Raw genomic sequence first — 23,199 nt, 5'->3', positions numbered from 1 at the left:
AACTGATGATAATTAGTAACTTTCAAACAAAGATTAAGGATGGATTTTTAAGGGTATGATCAATTATATTTGAAAAGAGAGGGCTCAAACCTATGAAAAAGGAAATATTCACAATGTAAATACCATGTGGATCAATAAGCAATGTAAAAAGGAATGGAGTCAAGGGCACAACTTGGCCACTGTGTCGATGACTGAACTGAATGGATAAGCCACATTTTAAGGTGGGAATGTGCAAGGAAGAATGTTGGAGTGAGCTTGTGTCGATTTGCTCTGTAAGGCAAGGGAGTGGAAATGGCAACAAGTTTTGAAAGGCCTCCTTTTCCCTTCCACTGAATCCCTTGCAGTGATTTTAGACCAGTTTGAGGAAGGGGGAGGGAGACATCCTGTTTGACCTTAAAGAAAACACCAGGTTACAGAGTAAACAAAATAACTTCAGAGACATCCGAATTTTTAATCATTAGGTACACTTTTGTTTCAGTATACATACATTCTACTCCTAATAATTCAGTCACATTTGCACTAAATAACTGAAGTATTCATTATTTTTAATTCAGCATAAATAATACATTACGCTAAGAATTTAAGAGCTAAAAAATTGAAATTCCAGTTAATTTAAGCAATTGAGTTAAGAGGAGCAGATTGTATCAAATAAATATGTTAAGAAGTTTGGGGAAGTAAAAGAAATAAGCAGGATTCATTCAGAAATGTTTTTACAGACCTTGATTATGTGATACTCACAATATAACTGTTCGTTTTTTTCTTTTAATAGTGTAAAAAATGTGTACCAACTGCAGGAAGTTTTGATTCACTCTTATTTGGATCTCCATTCACTCGTGCTGAAGAGCACTTTGATTAATCTTGAACACCAGCCAATTATGAACTAAGCAGAAAGCAAGGATCAAAATGAGTGTCTCTTTTAGCCACTTCACCACATTTAAGAGGCTTCGCCTCAAATGAAGTCCTAACTTTCTGCCTGTTAAAAATTAATACTGCAGTATTACAAGTGTTACAGTTATTCCTATCCAAATGAGGGCAGAAACAGCCTGGAAAAAACACCTTTTTAAACACACTGGAAACTACACTACAAGATTAAAATTCTTCCAAAGTGAACCAAATTGGTAGTCAACTGGGCTTTCTCATTTAAAGCCGTGATACCAATATTTTTGGGGAAAAAAAACAAAAATTTCTTTTTGAGTAAAAGAAAATTTGCAAGATGCAGAAATATTACAAGCACATTCTGGTGAGATTCCAATAATCCCAAAGTATCAGCAATAATATGCTACATCAAAACTGGAACAAACTCTCTGTTCAATAAGGAATGAGCCTCTTGCAAAGATTTTTCCCTCAAAAAATGAAATATCCTTTTTTTGCTGGGAAGAACCATGTATCAATGACTCCACAAAAGGGACATCATTTCTTTAAAACAAAGGCTTTTCCACTCTTGCCAGGGACTTGATGGCTTTAGGTAATCCTGTCCTACTGACATACTTCTAGTGCGGTTAAGCTTTCTTTGAAAATCACTCATAAAGTTAATTGTACAGCATTCATACTGTACTGATTGCCAACTACACCATCGTAAACTTGTACATTCATGGTTACTCTGCTATGAAAGATGCATTATCCCAGTCGTCCACATCTTCTTGGCATGATTTACTCTCAAATCATTCATGCCATTTTGATTAGGATTCTCTTTTTCCTCTGAAGATCAGTTGCACTTGTCCTGCTAGTTCACCTTCACTTCACTTGTGGTCATCATTGAAATACTCTATTTCCAGATAAGGTAGAGTTCAGAGAACGTAAAACAGGAAGAGGGTGAGCTTCTGTGTTAAAAACCCAATGGTCCAAGGGTAAGAGGTCATCACTGGAAAACAGGAGATAAAGGTACCTAAAAATCAAAGAAAAAATGTTTCCATTGTGAAACACTAATTACACCTTTTTTAAAATTGAGATCATGTTCCAGTCTCCACTACAGAAGTGATTAGCAGGGACATCCCAAAAACATATAACATAACATAACAATTTACAGCACGGAAACAGGCCATTAGGCCCTTCTAGTCCGCACCGAACCAAACACCCCTCTCTAGCCCCACCTCCCTGCACAATGCCCATAACCCTCCATCTTCTTCTCATCCATAGACCTGTCCTACCTTTTCTTAAATAATACAATTGACTCCGCCGCCACTATTTCTCCCAGAAGCTCATTCCACACGGCTACCACTCTCTGAGTCAAGAAGTTCCCCCTCATGTTACCTCTAAACCTCTGCCCCTTAATTCTTAACTCATGTCCTCTTGTTTTAATCTTTCCTCCTCTTAACGGAAATAGTCTATCCACATCCACTCTGTCTTAAATACTTCTATCAAATCCCCTCTCAACCTTCTACGCTCCAAAGAATAAAGACCTAAGCTGTCCAATCTCTCCCTATACTCTAGATGCTTAAACCCAGGTAACATTCTGGTAAACCTTCTCTGCACTCTCTCCACTCTGGAAAACAAATCTGTTAAAGACAGTTGCATGTGTGAAATATGCAAGACATGCATTGAAACATTTTACAGCATGGAAACAGGTCCTTCCATTCAAGGGTGCATGCTGACCATGTTGTCTACCTAAGCCATCCCCCTTTGCTTGCATTCGGCTCAGATCCCAATCCAAACGTTTCCAAATCCTCATATTTATCTAAACACCCTTTCAGCATTTCAGCTCAACCTCTGCACTCTAGATTTAGGGAAGAGGTGCAAGAGCAAGTGCTACACTTCCAGTGGTTGCAGGGGAAAGTACTAGGGGTAACGGAAAGGTGATTGGAAGGAATGAATAGACAAGGGAATCACAGAGAGCTTCATCGCTGCAGAAGGCAGAAAGGGTTGGTGATTGCTACAGAATAATGAAACCTGCTATTGTATAATCAAGGGAATATTAGTTATATGAGCTAGAACTCAGATATTTATGAACTGATGCCACTGTAAAGTATCCTAAAAGTACACTTGTTTACTACTCAAGTGGAAAGGAAAAATAGAGCTATCTTCTCTCTCCATTTTCAGCCCAGATGCAGGGTCTTGTCCCAAACCACTGACAATTAATTTGCATCTCCCTCCTCCACTGACACTGCTCATCCTGGTAAGTTCCTCGAGCAGTTTGTTTTTGCTCCACATTCCAGTACCTGCAACCTCTTGGGCAGCCAATTTCAAGATATGGGATGATTTTAATAAAAGCATTTAAAATACACTCATGATCATTTCACTAATTATATAAGTATATTTATATTATAAGTATATTATATAATATATTATATGTATATTTAGAAATGTGCACAACCAATTAAAAATTATGGCTTGTTCATTTTGGTAAAAGGTCAAATTGCTTGCCTAGCCTGATGTACACTGGTGACCTTAATTGTTTGCCTGACAATACCAAGTGTCAGAAAACACCAAGATCTTGCCACACAGGGGCTTAAACTGGCGTGTCAATGACCCATGTTCAAAGCCTGGTTAGATAGGAGTGTTCACAATGAACCAAGAAAAGCCAGTTCAGTGCGACCTTTAACGTAGGGACCCGGGATCCCGATACTAAAGGAGATGGGACCTGAAGCATTACAGTGTTGGTGTCTCGGGAAGGCAGGTAAACTTTTTACACAGGAGCCAATGCAAAATGCAGCAGCTCTGATACTACCCACCTTGGCGGGTAATACATGGGATGAAAATGACGTCCCCACCCCCCCTCCCCAATACACTGTTGGCAGTGTTCACATGGGTATGTGAAATGGTAAAATGGTGATTAAATATTGGCTTTTGGGGCAGTGTGAAAGCACCTATTGTTGGATCTTTATTGGATTCATCTTTGAGGTCAGCAGCACTTAGCCATTATTTCTATAATTTGAGTAATTTTTAACCTGTATAAATATAATATGCATTTACTAATAGCACAATGGTCTTTCAGAGCACACTTGTTCGCTAATTACTAAATTAACTATTCTAACGGTCATTTGTTGATGTTCTGTAAAGGAAATCCAATGCCATTGTGTGTTAACTGATAAAATAACAATACTTTCAATACTACAAAGAATTATTTTCCACATTTTAAAATATGACAGAAAAATTTGATAACTAATTAAAAAAATGAACAGAGTACAAAATATTCTTTATAACATTTTCAGAAACCTAGTTTAACTTAATTATTTTTGCTCACTTTAATGTTTCAGCCAAAAAGAAACTTTGTTGAACATCATCGTAGGCTGGTGATGAAGAGTAGACATCCTTAACACCTGAAAATCCGCCGATTACTCTGCAATACTTATCAATAGCCTGAAAACAGAAAAATGTTTACTAAAATGCAGTTTCACAATTTAAATAAAAATTCTTGAGGTAACAGGTTCGTGCAAGAAACACACTCTCCGCAGGCTGGAATTGAAACAGCTTTTCAAATTATGGAAAACAAATCTCCAAAGTTTTGAATAGATAATAAAATAAAAGATTTTGGCAAAATTAAAGTGCAGACATGTTTAACATGCTCTTATTGAAAACATAACAGGGAATTAAAATATCAAGAAACATAATCAACAAATACCATTATTATATCTGAAAAATCATTAAAATTTAAGTGTCTTAAAAATGAATCTTCATGAAAAATAATAATTTTCAATTTTGATGAACTTATTGTGGAGGAAACCAGCTCCTGCATTCATAACCTTTGAGTAGATGTTCAATATCATGAAAAGCGCAACATTACTTTCAATTCTACCCGCTCATCATTCACCAACAAGAACTAATGACAACTTACCAGGTCAATGGAGAAATATATTTTAGATTCTATGCCTGTCCATATCAACCCAATACTTTAGATAGGACAAAAAGCAGACACTTGTACATCAGAGAAAAATACAAAGCTCAATGTTGTCACCTCAAGGAGATGACAACATTGATACAAGAGACTGTCAAACATGGAAGTGTGCTCTGCCTTTAAGATTAGCTTTACATTGCCAATGCAATAAATATGTCTTAAAAAAAATTACACAAATTTACACATTTTCCTGAAATGTCAGTCACATTAATACAATTAAATTCAATTTTTGGTCTTCCTGTACAATACTCAAGTTTGCTTACAAAATTTGTCTTCAAGGTAATGGCATTATAATTTATTTCTGCCTTTGTTCAAAGATTTCTTTATTCAAAGCATACCTTATTTTGGAGCATGGCACACAGGACCCAAAATTGGTTGGATGACAGAGGGCAGTGATGGAAGGGCACTTTCCTGAAGAAATCTAGGACGATATACCACAGGGATTGGTGCTGGGATCTTTGCTGTATTTATCAACTTGGATGTGAACGTAGGATTCGTCGTTAGTAAGGTCGTGGAAATCAAGTTGATGCAAGACTACCGCAGGATATTGATCAGATAGAAAATTGGGCAGAACATTGCAAGATGCAAGTTACTCCCATCAAAAGCAAGGAGATGCATTTTAGAACAAAAATAGGAAAAGGATATCCCTAGTAAATAGTAGGGCTTTAAGGAATGCTGATGAACAGAGAGACCCCAGGGTCCAAGTCCATCGAGTCCTGCAAGTGGAACACACATCGATAGATTTGCGATAATAAAAATAAGGACATTATGTTGCAATTTTACAATTTTGTATTTTAGATTCAGAAATTTCAGATGAAAAATTTAGAATGGATTGAAATATAGATAGGGAGAGAGAAATGAAAAATAGTTTGTTTCAGCATTTTATGATGGTGGAACTTCAAATACTGTAGTTAATTTGGACAAGATGTACCGATATCTATTTATGCAAGATGTCACTTCACAGTCATGTGACAACAATAAGTATCAAAAACTATTCATAAAAAAACAGCATAACAGAAATGTAATTTTCCTGTTATGTCATTAAATTAATATGCATTGCTCCATTATTCAAATTTTTAAATATGCAAACATAACAAATTCCCTTCCATGGCTCTCAGAAATACACATCTATTCCATCTTCCACAAGAAGCAGACAGTGGTGGCTGTGACCAAATTCACAATTCAATTGCAAGTCATTTCATACACAAACTTCTTCTCTTACTCTCATCTCTGAGAATGACAACACAGCCTCTCCCCCATTAATTGCAACTCAGATGTAGACAATCCAGACTCCAAAACATTCTTTCAATAGGAGGCATTTCATGTTTTCAATGGAATCCATCACAACTATGAACTAAAATGCATTGTAGATATTGAGCATTAGTACATCATGGGAAAGATCCTGAAAGACACAGAATGATGCAGCGTAGAAGCAGGCCATTTAGCACATACAGTGCCCTCCATAATGTCTGGGACAAAAACATTTTTATTCCTTTATTTTCCCATCATGAACAGCTTTAAATTTTTAATCAAACAGCTCACAAGCAATTAAAGTGAACATTCCAGATTTTATTAAGGTTATTGTATACATTGGTAGTGCACCTCCTAGTTGTGACTCCCTAAAATTCTCTGAAGAGCTTAACTATTTTTATGCTTGCTTTGACAGAGAGAATAAGGTCACTTACAAGGTGCCTCTCAATCTCCATCACTGATGCATCCCAGACAGTTGTTCAATCTGCCCCAAGCTTTAAGATGCTCTCACTGTGCCTGTGCCCAAGCGCTCTACCACCATGAGTCGAAATGGCTGCCCTCCAGTTGCACTCACCTTCATCATCTCCAAGTGTTTTGAGAGGCTGGTCTTCTCTCATCCCAAATCCTGTTTGCCTGCCACTGTGGATTCTCATCCATTCACCTACCATATTAAGAGGTCAACCGAGGATGCCATTTCAACTCTGCTTTGACTCATTTGGACACCTCTGCCCCCTGTGTTAAAATGCTATTCATTGACTACATTCAGCTTCCAACACCGTTGTCTCCTCTAAGCTGATAACCGAATCTCATCTGCATGGTATCAGCCCATCCCTTCGTAATTTCATTTTGGACTTTTTAAATTAATAGATCTCAATCTGTTAAGATGGGCAATATTTTCTCTTCCAGTCTTACCTTGAATACCAGTCTGCCTCAGGATTATGTGTTCCCACTTTACCTCCGACTGTGTTCCTATGTATAGTACAAATGTAATAATCAAGTTTGCAGATGACACCACGGTGGTAGGCCTGATTAAAGGGGACGATGAAATGGCCTACAGAGATGAGATTCAGCACCTGGCCTTGTGATGTGCCAATAACAACTTGACAGTCAACACTCAGAAAACCAAGGAGATCATCGTGGACTTCAGGTGAGCCCGATTTACATCAATGGAGCATTTACCGAGCTTTAAATTCCTTGCTGTCCTTATCTCTGAAGCTCTCTTGGTCCTTGAATTCTTCAATTCTGATGAAAAAGGCACAACAGCGCCTTTATTTTTTGAGGAGCAGGAGGAAGATCCACCTCTGTCTCAGGATACAGTTGGATTCCTACAGATGGACAATGGAGAGCGGGCTGACATCTGCTATTTCGCTGTGGTGCCAGAATTGTCTTGCACAAGATTGGAGGGGACTCCAGCGAGGAGTGAAAACTACCTAATGGATTACTGGAATCCAATTGCCTACCATTGAAAACATCTATAGGGAATGATGTCAGAGGAGGGTGAGAAACATTGTCAAAAGTGCAACACATCCAAATCACGGACTATTCACTCTTCTCCAAACGGCAGGCACTACAGGAGCCTTCAATCATGTACCAATAGGGCTCAAGAAGAACTTTAACAAAGTTGTGCCTGTTGGACAGTGAAGCAGGGAACTGAGTGGGAGAGTGAAGCAGGGAACTGAGTGGGAGAGTGAAGCAGGGAACTGAGTGGGAGAGTGAAGCAGAGAACTGAGTGGGAGAGTGAAGCAGGGAACTGAGTGGGAGAGTGAAGCAGGGAACTGAGTGGGAGAGTGAAGCAGGGAACTGAGTGGGAGAGTGAAGCAGGGAACTGAGTGGGAGAGTGAAACAGGGAACTGAGTGGGAGAGTGAAGCAGGGAACTGAGTGGGAGAGTGAAGCAGGGAACTGAGTGGGAGAGTGAAGCAGGGAACTGAGTGGGAGAGTGAAGCAGGGAACTGAGTGGGAGAGTGAAGCAGGGAACTGAGTGGGAGAGTGAAGCAGGGAACTGAGTGGGAGAGTGAAGCAGGGAACTGAGTGGGAGAGTGAAGCAGGGAACTGAGTGGGAGAGTGAAGCAGGGATCTGAGTGGGAGAGTGAAACAGGGAACTGAGTGGGAGAGTGAAACAGGGAACTGAGTGGGAGAGTGAAGCAGGGATCTGAGTGGGAGAGTGAAGCAGGGATCTGAGTGGGAGAGTGAAACAGGGAACTGAGTGGGAGAGTGAAGCAGGGAACTGAGTGGGAGAGTGAAGCAGGGAACTGAGTGGGAGAGTGAAGCAGGGAACTGAGTGGGAGAGTGAAGCAGGGATCTGAGTGGGAGAGTGAAACAGGGAACTGAGTGGGAGAGAGAAGCAGGGAACTGAGTGGGACAGTGAAGCAGGGAACTGAGTGGGACAGTGAAGCAGGGAACTGAGTGGGAAAGTGAAACAGGGAACTGAGTGGGAGAGTGAAGCAGGGATCTGAGTGGGAGAGTGAAACAGGGAACTGAGTGGGACAGTGAAGCAGGGAACTGAGTGGGAGAGTGAAGCAGGGATCTGAGTGGGAGAGTGAAGCAGGGATCTGAGTGGGAGAGTGAAGCAGGGATCTGAGTGGGACAGTGAAGCAGGGATCTGAGTGGGAGAGTGAAACAGGGAACTGAGTGGGAGAGAGAAGCAGGGAACTGAGTGGGACAGTGAAGCAGGGAACTGAGTGGGACAGTGAAGCAGGGAACTGAGTGGGACAGTGAAGCAGGGAACTGAGTGGGACTGCACTCATATTATAAAATCAGGACTTTTTAACAATTTGTTGTAGAATAGTGTGTTTGTTGGTTTTAATTCCACATGTTTTATCCCAATGTATATAGCAGTATTTTTTAAACTTCCGATCAATGCTGATTGTATTTCATTGGTTGGTTTACTGGTACAATGACAAAGTTAATCGTCAACACCATTTTAGTTTATCCATGCAGATATGACAGCACTTTTTATCCATAGTCCCCTCATTTCAGGGTACCATAATATTTGGACATAGCAATGTTATGTATATTAAAGCAGTCATGTTCAGTACTTCGTTGCATATCCACTGCATGCGATGACTGCTTGAGGTTTGTGATTCACAGACATCACCAGACCTCTACTGCAGCCATCTTCAACTCCTGCTTGTTTTGTGGGTCTTGTCCCCTGAAGTTTTCTCTTCAGCATATGGAAGACATACTCAATTGTTTTAGACTTGGTTACTGACTTGGCTATTCAATAATTTTCCAGTTTTTAGCTTTGAAAAACTCCTTTGTTGTTAGGATCATTGTCTTGCTGTTGGATGAAGAGCCGTCCAATGAACTTGAGCAGATAATATATTTCTATACACCTCAGAATTCATTTTTCTACTGCCATCAGCAGTTACATCATCAATGAAGATAAATGCACCAGTACCTGCTGCAGCCAGAGATGCCCAGGCCAGAACACCCCCTCCACCATGTTTCACAGATGAGGTGGTATGGTTTGGATCTTGGGCAGTTCTTTTATTCTTGCCATCACTCTAATACAGGTTAATCTTAGTCTCATCTGTTCACAAGACTTATTTTCAGAATTCTGCAGACTCTTAAAAGCTTCTTGGCAAATTGTAACCTGGCCATCCTTCCTGTAGTTAACGAAGATCTGCATCTTGCTATGTGGCCCTCTGAATTTCTGTTCATGAAGTTTTCTGCCGACAGTTGTCATTGACACATCCACACCTGCCTCCTGAAGAGTGTTTCTGATCTGTCGGGCAGGTGCATGGGAATTTTTCTTCATTATAGATCATAGAATAGTACAGTACAAGCCCTTCAGTCCTTGATGCTGTGCCAACCCATATACAGGTACACGATCCTTTATCCAACATCGAAAATCCGGAAAGCCCCAAAATCTGTTAAGTGGGGAGAGAGGCGAACTTAACTGAACTCAGGGCAACTGGAAGGGGGTTGGGGTGGATATGGCAGCACAATTCAGGTGGGCTTTCTGAAATCTGGAAAAATCCAAAATTCGGAACACACTGTCCCCCAAGAGTTCTGGATGAAGGATTGTGTACCTGTATTCCTTCCTAAAAAAGAACTAAACCCTCCCTACCCCATAATCTATTTTTCTTTCATCCATGTACCTAAGAGTGATGATGAGAATTTTTCTGTCACGAGTAGTGGAGATCTTCCTTGGAATACCAGTCTCTTTCTGATTAATGAGCTCCCGCTTCTTAATGATATTCCAAACAGTTGATTTTGGTAATACTAAAGTTTGGGCAATGACTCTTACCATTTTATTCTTCTTTTACAGCCTCATAATGGCTTCTTCAACTTTCATTGGGACAACTCAGATCCTCATGTTGAACAATGGCAGCGACAGGCTCCAAAAGCCTAGAAGCCCAGCAATCTTTTACCTGCACCAATGAAGCAATTAAACATACATCACAACCACCTGTGAAGCCAAATGTCTCAAACATTATAGTGCCCTGAAATGGGGGAACTATGTACAAAAAGTGCTGCAATTTCAACATAATGTATGCAAATAACCTTATATATACCAGTAATATGAAATGTGCTCTTTAATCACAAGTATCGTTTGAAAACAGGGGCAAATAAAGGAAAATAGTGTCTTTGCCTCAAAGATTATGGCAGGCACTGTATGTGCTTTACCAAAGGAATTTGAATTAAACAGTAAAAGGTACGTTTAGATAGGCACAGTCACATCCACCATTTTAAACACAGAGTACAATGTAAAATTTGAATATGGAACATGAACATTATTTTTGTAAGTGGCATCTTTTAAAGTTAGTACCACCTGAAAGTTATTTATTTTCTCACCTGAGCTGCCTCCCAGCCCCACTGCCTGTATTTGGGGTCATGGGTGAATCTCCACATATACCAGTAGGTTTCTATCACTTCTGGCCGAAGAATGTAGTATTTCTCATTTTGCCGCAATGCCACTGCTTCTGTCCCTCCATCAAATTTGAATGCCTCAGGGCCCAACTTTAGCACTGTTTTATAGGAAAAGAGAAACGTGATAAAAGTGAACACATCAATTCTAGATTCTTGAGCTTCAAATTTTCCTCAATAATTATTATTTAAAATAGTTTTTAGTAAAGACCCTGACTGACAGACAAAAAGTCATTTTATTTTAAAGTTTCGAAGACTGAGATGTCAGATGTATTTTTTTTATAAATACAAGTATTGTTCTATTAGGAAACAAAGAAAGAAATGGTGATTGGAAATGAACTTGCAACACATTTCACAGTAAAGATCAAAAATCTGTAAAGCAAGGAATGATCTTTCAGATATTTCTGCAGACAACCAGGAGACTTTGGTCAGTTTAAATTGAACTTATTAGGGCCTGAAACAAATCAATTGGCCAGACAGCATCAATGGAAAGAGACACAGCAAACATTATAGGTTGACTATAAAGGCCTTTGACCTGAAAGGTTAATGGTTTCTCTTCCAGATATGTTATTAGATCTGTTGATTTCAAGCATGATCAGAATAATTCAGTAAAGGAAATGTCAAATACTTGCACAGATTTATTAGTAACAGAAAAAAGTTCCCAACTCAAATTAAATACTTAACTATTATAAGAAATTTGTCAAAAAATGTTGAAAATGGCTACTTTAATGTTAAGGCCTCAGACATTCCCTGGAGTACAGTTGTACTGCCTTGCCCTCATGAATACCACCCAAGAATGCTTTGGACTAGATGCTAAAATTGAAAACAAATGTAGTAATTAATACTGAAATCTGATCGCACATAACACTTTCTTCATGTCATCACAGGCACAGAAGCACATGCACAGAATTTTTATTTTTAAACTTTGTGCCAGAGCTACACCTTACCTGTTTTATCATATGACTGATGACAAGTGTGAGCAATTTCTGCACCAAGCTGTAGATAATGCCCTGCTTTCTCATTCGGTGACCCATCTGCTCCAAGAGCAAACATTCCTCCAGCAAAACATGTCAGATGACCCATTTTTCTCTCAAGATGACCATTCTTCCATTCTCCAATAAAAGTCAAACCACTGTTTGATTTCCTGATAAGATGTTTTTCAATAGCCTATCAAAAATATCAACAATAGGTTGGAAGTAATCAAACTGCTACACATTTCAAATCTATTTTGCATACTTTCAGATAGAAATGTTCTTGTATATGGCGAATGTCATAACTTCAAGAATTTTACAGGCTGCCTGAATTTTCCAACAAGTTCTAGCGCAAAGATTTGGGATACATTCTTATGTAAAGTGATAGCATTGCTTTTCACAGGCATGAACTGAGAAAATCCTTTGAGATTACCAGGAGATACAAGCAGCTTTGAAATGCAGACACAGGTATCAAAATTTCACATTGAAAACTATAATTCTTTTACTCCAATAAATGCTTCTCGAACCATAGCTTCTCCAGCACTGAGTCATTTGTTCATCCACCATGACATATGTAGGCCAAGCTCATTCTTGGGCTTTCCTTTCCTTTCATCAATAACACATCAATATGGGCCCTTCATTTCTCTTTGCTTGATTGACAAGAATCCATTTGGGGATTGGTAAGAGAGTGGCTAATCAAAACTGCTGTACTTATCAAATCCTTCAGAAACTAGCTCCATGGAAAATTTTAAAAGCTGCCCTTTTTGCTGTACACTCCAGAGATAAATCACTGTGCCAACATGAGCATATTTATTACCAAAGTATGAAAGTTCTGGGTTTCAGTCCTACTCCAGATACTTGACAAAAACAACCAGCTGATGGTTGTATACAGTACCAAGGGATTGCTGCATTGTCAGAAGTGTTCTCCAAGGAAGTGCAAAATCAGCAGAGTGATCTGGACAATACTGAGCCCTTATCAGCAAAAGCAATTTCTGGGGATTATCATCGTGTGCTTTGTCAGAACTGAATGTGAGAAAATTATTTTTCACCTAACCACACGACTGATTGCAATTCAAGATAACGTTATGGATGGTGGAAGAGTTTAAGACATTTAGTAAGGAATGTAAAAATCATCAAATATCTATTATAATGGAGGGCAGCAATTTTAATACACGATTCATGTGCATATCAACGCCATCTCAATCCCAGAAGATTGAGGTTGGAGGAAAGTTTGCTGAACTTTAGGATTATGATTTTGCAAAGTTCTTTTGTAAAGAAAATAATCATGGCCAAAATCAGGCTTTCTTCCTCAACACTGTTTGCAAATTTTTCATCCCAAAATCTTAAAGTTAATAGACTTGTCCTCAATCAGATATTAAAGAGAAATCAGAAAGCAGTAGGATTATTGTGTGCATTTTTAAATGGACTTTCATACCTTTTGTCATAATATACAATTTCAATGTTCCAATTCAACGCTCAGTTGTTGAAATTGTCATATATGACAACAAATTAATCAACAAGCTTGATAAGTTATCTGTACCAGACAATGTTTATTCTTGCTATTTTATTTAAAAAGTAAACTCCTGCAGAAAAATAAAGCCATAGGAAGGAGCTTTATTTTCAAAATCCATTCATGGGTTTTACTTTACCTGCATTGCATCATCATACATTTTTCTTGCTTCTGCATCAGTCTTATCAGATACCAGCCAAGCTTTCAGCAAGTATTCATAGAAGCTGTCTCCCAGCCCACCCACAGAGGTATGATCTGCACAAAAATGGGAAAATTGACATGACTTTTTTATCCTCCTGGGCAATCATTATTGTCTATTAATTCAGTCTGAACATAAAGCAATTTGATTTCAAACTGTAAACTTAATCAAATTAAACTCACGAACAAAGACAAAGGCACAAAAAAATAGATTGGAAAATGCTGCAAACAGAATTGGGTTGAGGGGTGACATGTTCACATTGATAAGGAATTTGGGATAGACAGAAAACTAAGATTAAAAAAGAGTTTGGAAATATTTTTTTCACCAGTATAAAGATTATATTTAAATTTTTGGAATTGAAGATAAATTTGTATAAATTAGCATCACAAATAACTAGAAGCATAAAGTATATAGAAAAGGTAACTGCAAAGAGAACTTCCATGGCTGTTTTGTATTCAAAGTGCAAATCTATTGCCAGAGTACATAAAAGACATCACATAGAACCTTGAGATTCTTTTTTTCTATCGGCCAGCAAAAATTCTATTTATTGGTAGTGCAAAAACAACTATACTCAAAAGATATGCATTCAAAAAAGAAACATGTAAACAAACAGAGAAAAATAAATATTCAGGAATAAATAATGTGCAAAGTCAGAGACCTTAATCTCTGACTGAGTTTGTTGTTTCAGTCTGAAGGTGGAGGGGTTGCAGCTGTTACTGAACAGAATACATCATGAAATCCAAATACTCTAGTGGATACATTAATTCAGAATTTTTTTTTTTAAAGATCACGTAGTACCTGTGATAACATTAAGGATTCTGTCAAAACTGGCTTTATTTGGTTTATTATTCAGCAATCGATAAAAACTGATCACTGATATAGACTTGGTATTATAATTTCAAACTATAATAAATGGTAAGGGCAAAAAAAGATACAAGTAGGTTATCAACTTGGCTAGGAAATCACTCAGAACTCCTACCTTCTGTAATAGCATTCAGAAATTCCCAGTGATCAGAATAACTGATTCAGCTATCAAATGTCAAAAAGACGGCTAATCTTTATAATTGGCATACATGAATAATAGCCACACAAGATAAATATCGAACGCTAACATAGAACTAATCTGTAGCATGAGTTGCTGCTTAGAGGAAATGTAATTGATCTTAATTGTTAAAATATGTTGATTGCTGTGTGAAATCTGCTACTGGTAATGTAGATCTCACAAGGTACAGGCCCCCTTTCATATGAATAAACATCACAAGGAATATAAAGGAAAATGTTGTTTGCTATTTAATTTAGTCCTGCCATGGTTATATAATACTTGGACCTACAGTGCAACAAACCTGAAGGCAGCACGCTCGGTTTTGCTACAGGTAGTGGAACCAAGTTAGGGTACTTCCAGAGAAGCAACTCAGAACAGAAACAAGCAAATTATTTGCAAAGAGTTCCATAGGGGCCAAGGAATTTAAGGTAAACAGCAATGTGATACAGCCTCTTTGGTATTATTACAATTTACATCTACATAAATTTTCCACAGAATCCAGAAGAGAACATGTCTTTTACTGACACAGTCATCAAAATTCTTTTAAGAAATGAAACTGCAGCTTAATATGCTTGCCAAAACTATGGAAAGCTGGTACTAGAAGCATGTAAAGCAGCCATTCTCAACGGGGACCACAACACTGAGGGAGAAGAACCATAGACGAAAATCAAAAAAAAATTATGTAGTCAGTAGAAACCAACTAAATTTGACTGTTTTACAGGGAAAGGGGCTTCATAAACTGAGCAGAGTCCAAAAGGGACCATAGCCAAAAAAGGTTGAGAATGGCTGATGTAGAGGATATGACTAGCTGACTGGGTCCAATGCAATATTAAGGCTGACTGCAGAAACTTACATAATGTAGGTCCAAAGGAATTTTCTGTGCAGAAAATGAGAAATGAAACCATTTTTTTTATGAGCATGGTACTACATCGAACAGCTATTTGTGTTCTACCTTCTATTAATCACATTGCAAATAAGATTATCAACTTAAGTGCGATCTGGGAAAATCGGTTTAGAAACACTGTGGGTCACGACCATCTTGGTTGACACTACACCTGAAAGAAAGATGTGCAGCCAATTGGTCCACGGAAATATAAGATTTTTCTCGAGACCTTTAACGGCAAAATCTTTGTCAAAGTGAGAATATTCTGATCTACTGTATGATTTAAGTAATTCATTCTTTTATTCATTGATATAATTATTCAATCGAAAAGTAAATTATTTAAAGTCAGCATCACTGCTCGAAACATCAAGAATAACAACAAAAGACAAGTGTAAAAACCCATGACTGTCTTATCTATCAAATATATGCAGGGTTGCCCAAATACCAAATAAAATGCAAAACTGGGAAGGAAGGACTACACATTTACAGCCAAAAAAAATTACATGGGCTCCACCATATACATGTGCTATTCTGTATTAAAGCAATTAATTGTAAACAAATACAATCAGAAAATGCAGACATCTCTGGTGTGTCAGCGCTGTGCTAATTTGAGGACCTGGAGCAAGCAGCATTTCCTCTTGAGGAGCTCAACATTTTTCCCCTCAACTTTTTAATTTAATTTTTATTTTAAATTCCCAGCTTTAGTCCTCAAATTTCCAGTATCGGTATCTTGTTCCCTCTTTTTATTTAATTCTTCTCATTCTACATGAATGTTACTTAGCCAGATCTGCTGCAATAATCACATTTCACCACTTTTGGTTAGCCAGCATCACCACCAGTTCTGAATTAAGTTTACCTTGGTCTGTACCCTATCACAAGCATTCTCCTGGTTCTGAACCCCTCTGTCCCTTCTCTAGAACTCAAAATAGACTTGATTTCTAATGGTCATTGATTGGAATCATTAATATTTTCTCTCTCCATATTCAAAAGCTATTTTATTTTGGGTCAACTATGCTTTAGACAAGAAGTTCTTTGAGTAAATATCAGTGTGACGTATTTTTTAGATAAAGGGAGATTTTACAAGTGGGCCAAAATAGAAAACAATATCAGTAAGCTGATAAGCAAAACATACGCATTCCAAACTTAGCATCAAATGCACAACCATCTTTAAAAATACAGCTCTTTACATTTAATTAGTTACTTCAAAAATAGAATGATTTGGGGGGGGGGGGGGAGAAAGAGTCAGGGGGCATTTAAAAGGCTATGTTTATAGGACCGAATCCCAGAGCTCCTCTTTCGGGATACGTGAACTGAGTTTACCAAAACATCAGTTACCTCTTCTGCAAACCAAGAAATAAGATGGTAATTACTACATTTCAAAATAACTTTTGTAAACGAGTTTAATATCTGCATAGCAGTTGTATGAACAAGCTCATTTCAAGTGTAAAAGAATACTCACGTTGGCCCCAGCGACCTGTCCTTGGATTAAGATAGTTAGGATACAAGCCATTAGGTCTATCCATATTCTGCAATAACTTCCGAATATCCAACACCTGCAGTTAGTTGTGAAGAGGTGCAATTAATGCCACTTTCAGTCATAAATTTCTTATAGTACTTTTATTTTCACAAATGTTGGTAATGACCTTTATCTGAAAGACAAAAGGACTGGATAACAATGATCTTGTCTTTCAGATAGGAGTGCAAGTGATCAGGTCCAGCCTTTTCTCATTAGTTATGTTACAACTGGCACACTTTCATGCTTGAGACACACACAAATGATGACAAGTAGATTTAAAGGAAAACAGTTGAAAGAACTCTGAGGAAGATAATGAACTTTGATTTTTTTCTTTCAAAACAAATTATTGGAATATGGGCAGTACAATATAAGCAGCTTTTATTATCAAGCCCTGAAGTTGATTAAAAACCTGTGGTTGTCACGGCAAGTTCCTTCTCCAAAAGATATTAGGGAACTTTGTGGACCTTTGCTCCACCCACTGCCTTTCCTTCCCCAGCCTTTCGGGCACCTGACAGCTTTTTGCTCACATCATGAAGGGCTCACCTGAAACATGGGTTATATATCTTTACTTCCATTGTATGCCAAATTCCTCCAGCATTTTTGTGTTACTACTTAGGCAAACGGTTGTTCTTTAATACTGACATTTCTGAAGATGGTGAACAAAATAACTAGATTTATAAAATTAAAATTATATGGTTTAACATTGAATTTAAATTCATGACACCTATAATTTTCACTTACACCATCCTTCAATAATTTATAGAACTAAAATCACGTTTGTGGTCACCGTTTTACGGACAACTTTAATATACTGCAATCCAGATGGTAGTTTTTCAGGTGCTGAGCAGCTATTTGATAGAATGCTTTAATGCAACAGTTAAGTCAAAAAACTTGCCATTCAACATTTTGTAACTTCTTACATTTTACAACACAACAAATAACAGCATCAGTTGATAAATAATAATGTCCAATGCGCACTTACTTTTTTGTAGTAGACAGGGTCCCCTGTCAGGTAACTCAGATGCACAAACTCCAAATGCAAGGTCCCAAATTCAGATAAAATGCTACTCCCAGCTGATGCCCAGCCCCAGTTACGTCCAACGCCACTGGCAATGCAAGAACCCAAGCAAGAACAAACATATAATCAGCGTAAAGCTGGTTATTGAAAACTGCAAGCAAACAGATTATAATGTTTACTTTATTAGATAAAGATGTTAGAGCTATTTAAACAAAAAAAAGGTGGAAAATCTCAAATTAAATAGCTGAAATCTCAAATAAGTATGTAGGATCTCAAAAGGAATATCAGGTTGCCAAAGAGAGGCATCGTATCTAGCATTGTCTCTCCCCGATGTTCAATGCTTATGGGCTTCTCCTTGTAACAATGTCTTTGTCGATCATCTAAAAGCTTAATGTGGAGATTCTCCATTTCCTCAAAAGCACAAAAAATAAATCAGGTGACATGCTGATAACCACGATTGTCTTTATATTTTGAATCCCTCTCACGTCACTCCCTTTAAAAAGAGATATATTGTCCACAAATGATCATATCAATTGGAATTTCACCTTCTCATAACTTCTATTCAACTAGAATGATGAGTAGCTAGTTTCTTTATCCATGAAAAGAATAGAGGTGGAATGGATGCATTTGTACTTGATGAGCTGGAAGTATACAGATTTCAGATTTATTGTCAGATTACATACATGACATTCACATATAATCCTGAGATTCCTTTTTCCTGTGGGCCCGGCAGAATTACCATCAATTGGTAGTGTAAAAATAAACTGTACACAGTGTGAACATGTAAACAATCAAAAGAACTGTAAACAGATGACAAATGTAAACAAACTGCAATGCAGGAAGAGCAAAGAAAATCAATAAAGTGCACAAGAGTCCTTAAATGAGTTCCTGATTGAGTTTGTCGTTGAGGAGTCTGATGGTGGCAGCTGTTCCTGAACCTGGGGGTGCAAGTCTTGTGGCACCTACATCTCTTTCCTGATGGCAGCAGCAAGAACAGAACATGTGCTGTGTGGGGTGAATCCTTGAGGATTGCTGCTGCCCTCCAATGGCAGCATTCCCTGTAGATGTACTCAATAGAGGGGAGGGTTTTGCTTGTAATACCCTGGGTTGTGTCCATTATCTTTTGGAGGCCTTTACATTCTGGGGTATTAACATTCCCATACCAGACCATGATGTCGCCGGTCAGCACACTTTCCACCACATACCGGCAGAAGTTTGCCAGGACTTCTCATGTCATACCGAACCTCTGCAAACTCCTAAGGAAGTAGAGGCACTGATATGCTTTCTTCACGATGCCATTGGTGTGTTGGGTCCAGGAAAGATCCTCCTAGATAGTGACTCCCAAGAACCTAAATGTGCTCACCCTCTCCATCTCTGATCCCCCAATGATCACTGGATTGTATACCTCTTGCTTTCCTTTCCTGAAGTCAACAATCAGCTCCTTAATTTTGGTGACCTTGAGTGCAAGGTTGTTGTTAGTGCACCATTCAGCCATGTTTTCAATCTCCATCCTGTCCTGCTGACTCACCCCCCCCCCCCCCACTTCCTTTATAGGACCCGCTACCATAGTATTGGCAGCAAATATACACATGGTACAATAAATTTGTACCATCACAGTGTAGCCACAGTCATTTATTCTTTAATCCACAATTGGTTGCTACCAATTTTAAGAACTCACATTTCTCATTGAGAGCTATTCTGGTACAAGTCTGACCTGCCATTGCCACAGAATATCTCCCCCAGAGTTAATCATCAGCTTAACTTCAGACTAATAAATGCACCTGTGAAACATGAGAATGGAAGCAACAAAGGATGGCTGACAGCTATGGGCCTAAATGAAACAGCTGCTATAAAGCCAAATATGGTGCAGTGGGAGACAGCAAGGCTTCACTCCCACATAAACTCAACAATGCTTTCTATGCCGGATCTGACCACCAGATCAAGGAAGAACTGTGGCATACCCCTATGTCCCCCTGATAATCCTCTACTGTCAGTATTCAAAGATGACATGCAGGCTGTCTTCAGACCAAATGGCTAGTGTATTCATGGATATATTCAACATCTCATTTTGATAGGATGTGGTACTCACCTGTTTCAAACAGAGTTCAATTGTACCAACGCCCATGAAGAGTGTGGTCACCTGCCTAAACAGCTACCAACCAGAGGCATTCCAATCCACATTGATGAAGTGTGTTGAGAGCCTGGTATTGAAGCACTTCAGCTCCTGTCTGAGAGGCAACATGAATCTGTTCCACTCTGACTACTACAGCAACAGGTGTAATCAAATGCAATCTCTGTCTCTACACAAAGCCCTGAAACACCTAGGCAGCGGCAGAGCAAACATCATGATGCTCCTTATCAACACCATCATTCCCTCAAAACTAATCAGCAAACCTCCCAGACCCGAGTCTCAATACTCCACTGTGCAAGTGAATCTTAGATTTCCTTACCTCCAGGCCCCAATCAGTGTCTGGGGCAAGAATGTCTCCTCCACAATCTCCATCAGTACCGGAGCACCACAGGGTTGTCTACTTAGTTCCATGCTCTACTTGATCTACAATTATGACTGTGTGACTTGGCCTGACAATAACACCATCTATAATACCATTGTAGTGAGCTTAATAAAAAGGGGTGATCAGTCAACATATCAAAGGGAGATTCAAAACTTGGCTCATGGTGTACTAACAACAACCTCTCATACAATGTCACCAAAGAACAAGACACTGATTGTCGACTCGAGGAACAGAAAACCAAAGGTGTACCATCCAGTGATCATTGGGGAAATCAGAGGTGGAGAAAGTGAGCAAATTTAAATTCCTGGGAGTCACTATCTCGAGGATCTTTCCTGGACCCATCATTCCTTATGCCATTTGGGAAAAAAGCACGTTAGTACCTCTACTTCCTTAGAGCTTTGTGGAGGTCTAGTAATGACATCAGAAACCTTGACAAACTTCTACAGATGTGTAGTGAGAAGTGTGCTGGCCAGATTCATCACGGCCTGATTTGGGGGCACAAAATGCATGAGTGGAAACACCTACACAGTTCAGTACATCACAGTCAAAACCCTCCCCACCATTGAGAAAATTTACAAGGAACACTACATTATGAGAGCAGCAGCAATCAGCAAGGATCCACATCACCCAGGACGTGGTCTGTTCTCACTGCTACAATGAGGAAAGAGTTATAGGTTCCACAAGACTTTTACATCCAGGTTCACAAATAGCCGTTATCCCTCAACCATTAGACTCCTGAACAACAGGCTCAGACTCATTTAAAGACTTTTAATTTGCTCATATGTATTACTGAATATTTATTTTCTGTATTTTCAGTTTGGTTACATTTCTTTCTTCCTGAGTACAATTTAAAGATACTGGTAATTATAAAGTATGCACTCTGACAACAAATTTGAACTTTGAATTCTGAATTTGAAATAAACCTCCATTTTGATCTTGTCTGCTTCTGGTCACAGTATCAGCTACATATTTGATGGCATTAGAATCCAATCCAAAACATGCACACATTAACCTAAACCCAAATTGCAGTCAAGTTTAACTTTTAAGTATTTGCGCACATTAGCTACTTACAAGGTATACTGCATTTAAATTAGGTGCAACCTTCATGCACCATAGAAATGTTGCCTATGTTTGGGTAAAATCACGGAACATACATTCAAAAATTACACCTCAAACAAGTAATGTCTTCTGTTTCTACACTGGTCAAGACTTCTGGTCATGTTTAAATGTTCCATTGATAATGTAAACTTCATGCAAGAACAATAGGCAAAAAAATTATATAATAACAAAGCAGATTAGTGGGATGGCAGTGTAAAAAAAACTTTCCCACATTAACAACCCATCAGCAGATCCATGTACATTCTGCAAACTTTGCAAATTTCAAGTTAATATATCACAAAGCACAATTTAGAAATGAAAAGTTATCTGCAAGGGCTTGAAACAGTCTTACTTTGCTGCTCCTCTCATTTGGATACATGGCATCATTCATCACAACTGCCTGTTGGTAATTTTATTTTTTAAACATACAGCACAGTAACAGTCCCTTTCTGCCCACGAGCCCATGCCGCCCAATTACACTTAATTGACCTACAACCTCCAGTACATTTTGAACAGTGGATTAAAATTGGAGCCCCTGGGGAAAACCCACAAGGAGAACATACAAACTTCTAAAAGGCAGCGTGGGATTTGAACCCCGGTCCCGGTCTCTGGCACCGCAATTACGTAAAAGCATGCCACCGCTACGCTAACCATGTCGTCCTAATGTAATCAAGCATCACCTTGATCATGAATATTGCTGAAATAGATTAATAGGTGATTTTTGTCATTTGAAGTTGATATTCAAAAGTTTACAGATGAACTGCTATTCATCATTAAATGACAAACTATTTCAAATTTTTGTTGAACAGTGTTGTAAGCACTCAACAAAAATATATGAAGATGATCAGTTATTGAGAGAAGAAATTTTAAAATGGGTCATTAATTAAACCTAGGTTTTGGAAAATACCTAAAATTGAGAGGATGGCTGCAAGAGGTCTGTAGTCTAAGTTTGAAATCAAGATAAAACCGATGTTTGTCACACTAGTATAAATATTGGCAAAATTATTAGAGCCTGCAATACTAATCCCCACCAGAAATAAGCAGATAACGGCATCAAATCAGAGTCCAAAAGGTCATGTGACGCCAGCATTCCAAACAGACTTCTGGGGTTTGATTCAAGCTCTCCCAAACCCATCACATTGTGTGTAAAAGATCATTTATTACTTGCAGAATAACTGTTGATCAACTTCCTCCGAATGTTGCTTCAACTCAAAGAGATTCTACATTTATTGAAAGTTGAGGTTGATAGGAAGTGATGAGTTATGTGCTGGGATCTTGTAACCTTCTGTGCACATCAGCTGCTTCCCAAAATGGTTTATTAAGGGGCAATATAACCAGTAGCTGGTTGGAGGAAGGGCAGGAATATCAGCAAAATGTCCTACCTAAACTTCAATAAGGGTCACCTTCTAAAGCTTTAGTGCTTTATTAGAGAGTGAAAATACAAATTGCTTCAACTACAGCTTGTGAACAGAGCAAGAACTAGTTTGCCAGTGGCCA

The 23,199-nt window shown here is 38.5% G+C and overlaps 1 protein-coding gene across 3 annotated transcripts in view; it reads right to left on the bottom strand.

Annotated features, from left to right (window-relative positions):
* Nucleotides 1-431: 431 nt before the first annotated feature.
* man1a2 (mannosidase, alpha, class 1A, member 2) overlaps nucleotides 432-23,199 on the bottom strand; it is a 105,479-nt gene continuing 82,711 nt past the window's right edge. For all 3 annotated transcript variants that reach the window (XM_069888381.1, XM_069888382.1, XM_069888383.1), the window contains 7 exons: nucleotides 18,056-18,179; nucleotides 17,017-17,110; nucleotides 13,573-13,688; nucleotides 11,900-12,119; nucleotides 10,881-11,053; nucleotides 4,181-4,296; nucleotides 432-1,885 (listed from right to left, as the gene is read on the bottom strand). In XM_069888381.1, the coding sequence (XP_069744482.1) occupies nucleotides 1,753-1,885; nucleotides 4,181-4,296; nucleotides 10,881-11,053; nucleotides 11,900-12,119; nucleotides 13,573-13,688; nucleotides 17,017-17,110; nucleotides 18,056-18,179 (976 nt within the window). In that variant the 3' untranslated portion in view covers nucleotides 432-1,752. The remainder of the gene's footprint in view (nucleotides 1,886-4,180; nucleotides 4,297-10,880; nucleotides 11,054-11,899; nucleotides 12,120-13,572; nucleotides 13,689-17,016; nucleotides 17,111-18,055; nucleotides 18,180-23,199) is intronic.

This window comes from Narcine bancroftii, chromosome 7 (assembly GCF_036971445.1).
Source record: "Narcine bancroftii isolate sNarBan1 chromosome 7, sNarBan1.hap1, whole genome shotgun sequence".
Lineage (NCBI taxonomy): Eukaryota > Metazoa > Chordata > Chondrichthyes > Torpediniformes > Narcinidae > Narcine > Narcine bancroftii.
The sequence above is the reverse complement of the archived record's forward strand: the minus strand, read 5'-3'. Positions and strand labels throughout refer to the sequence as shown.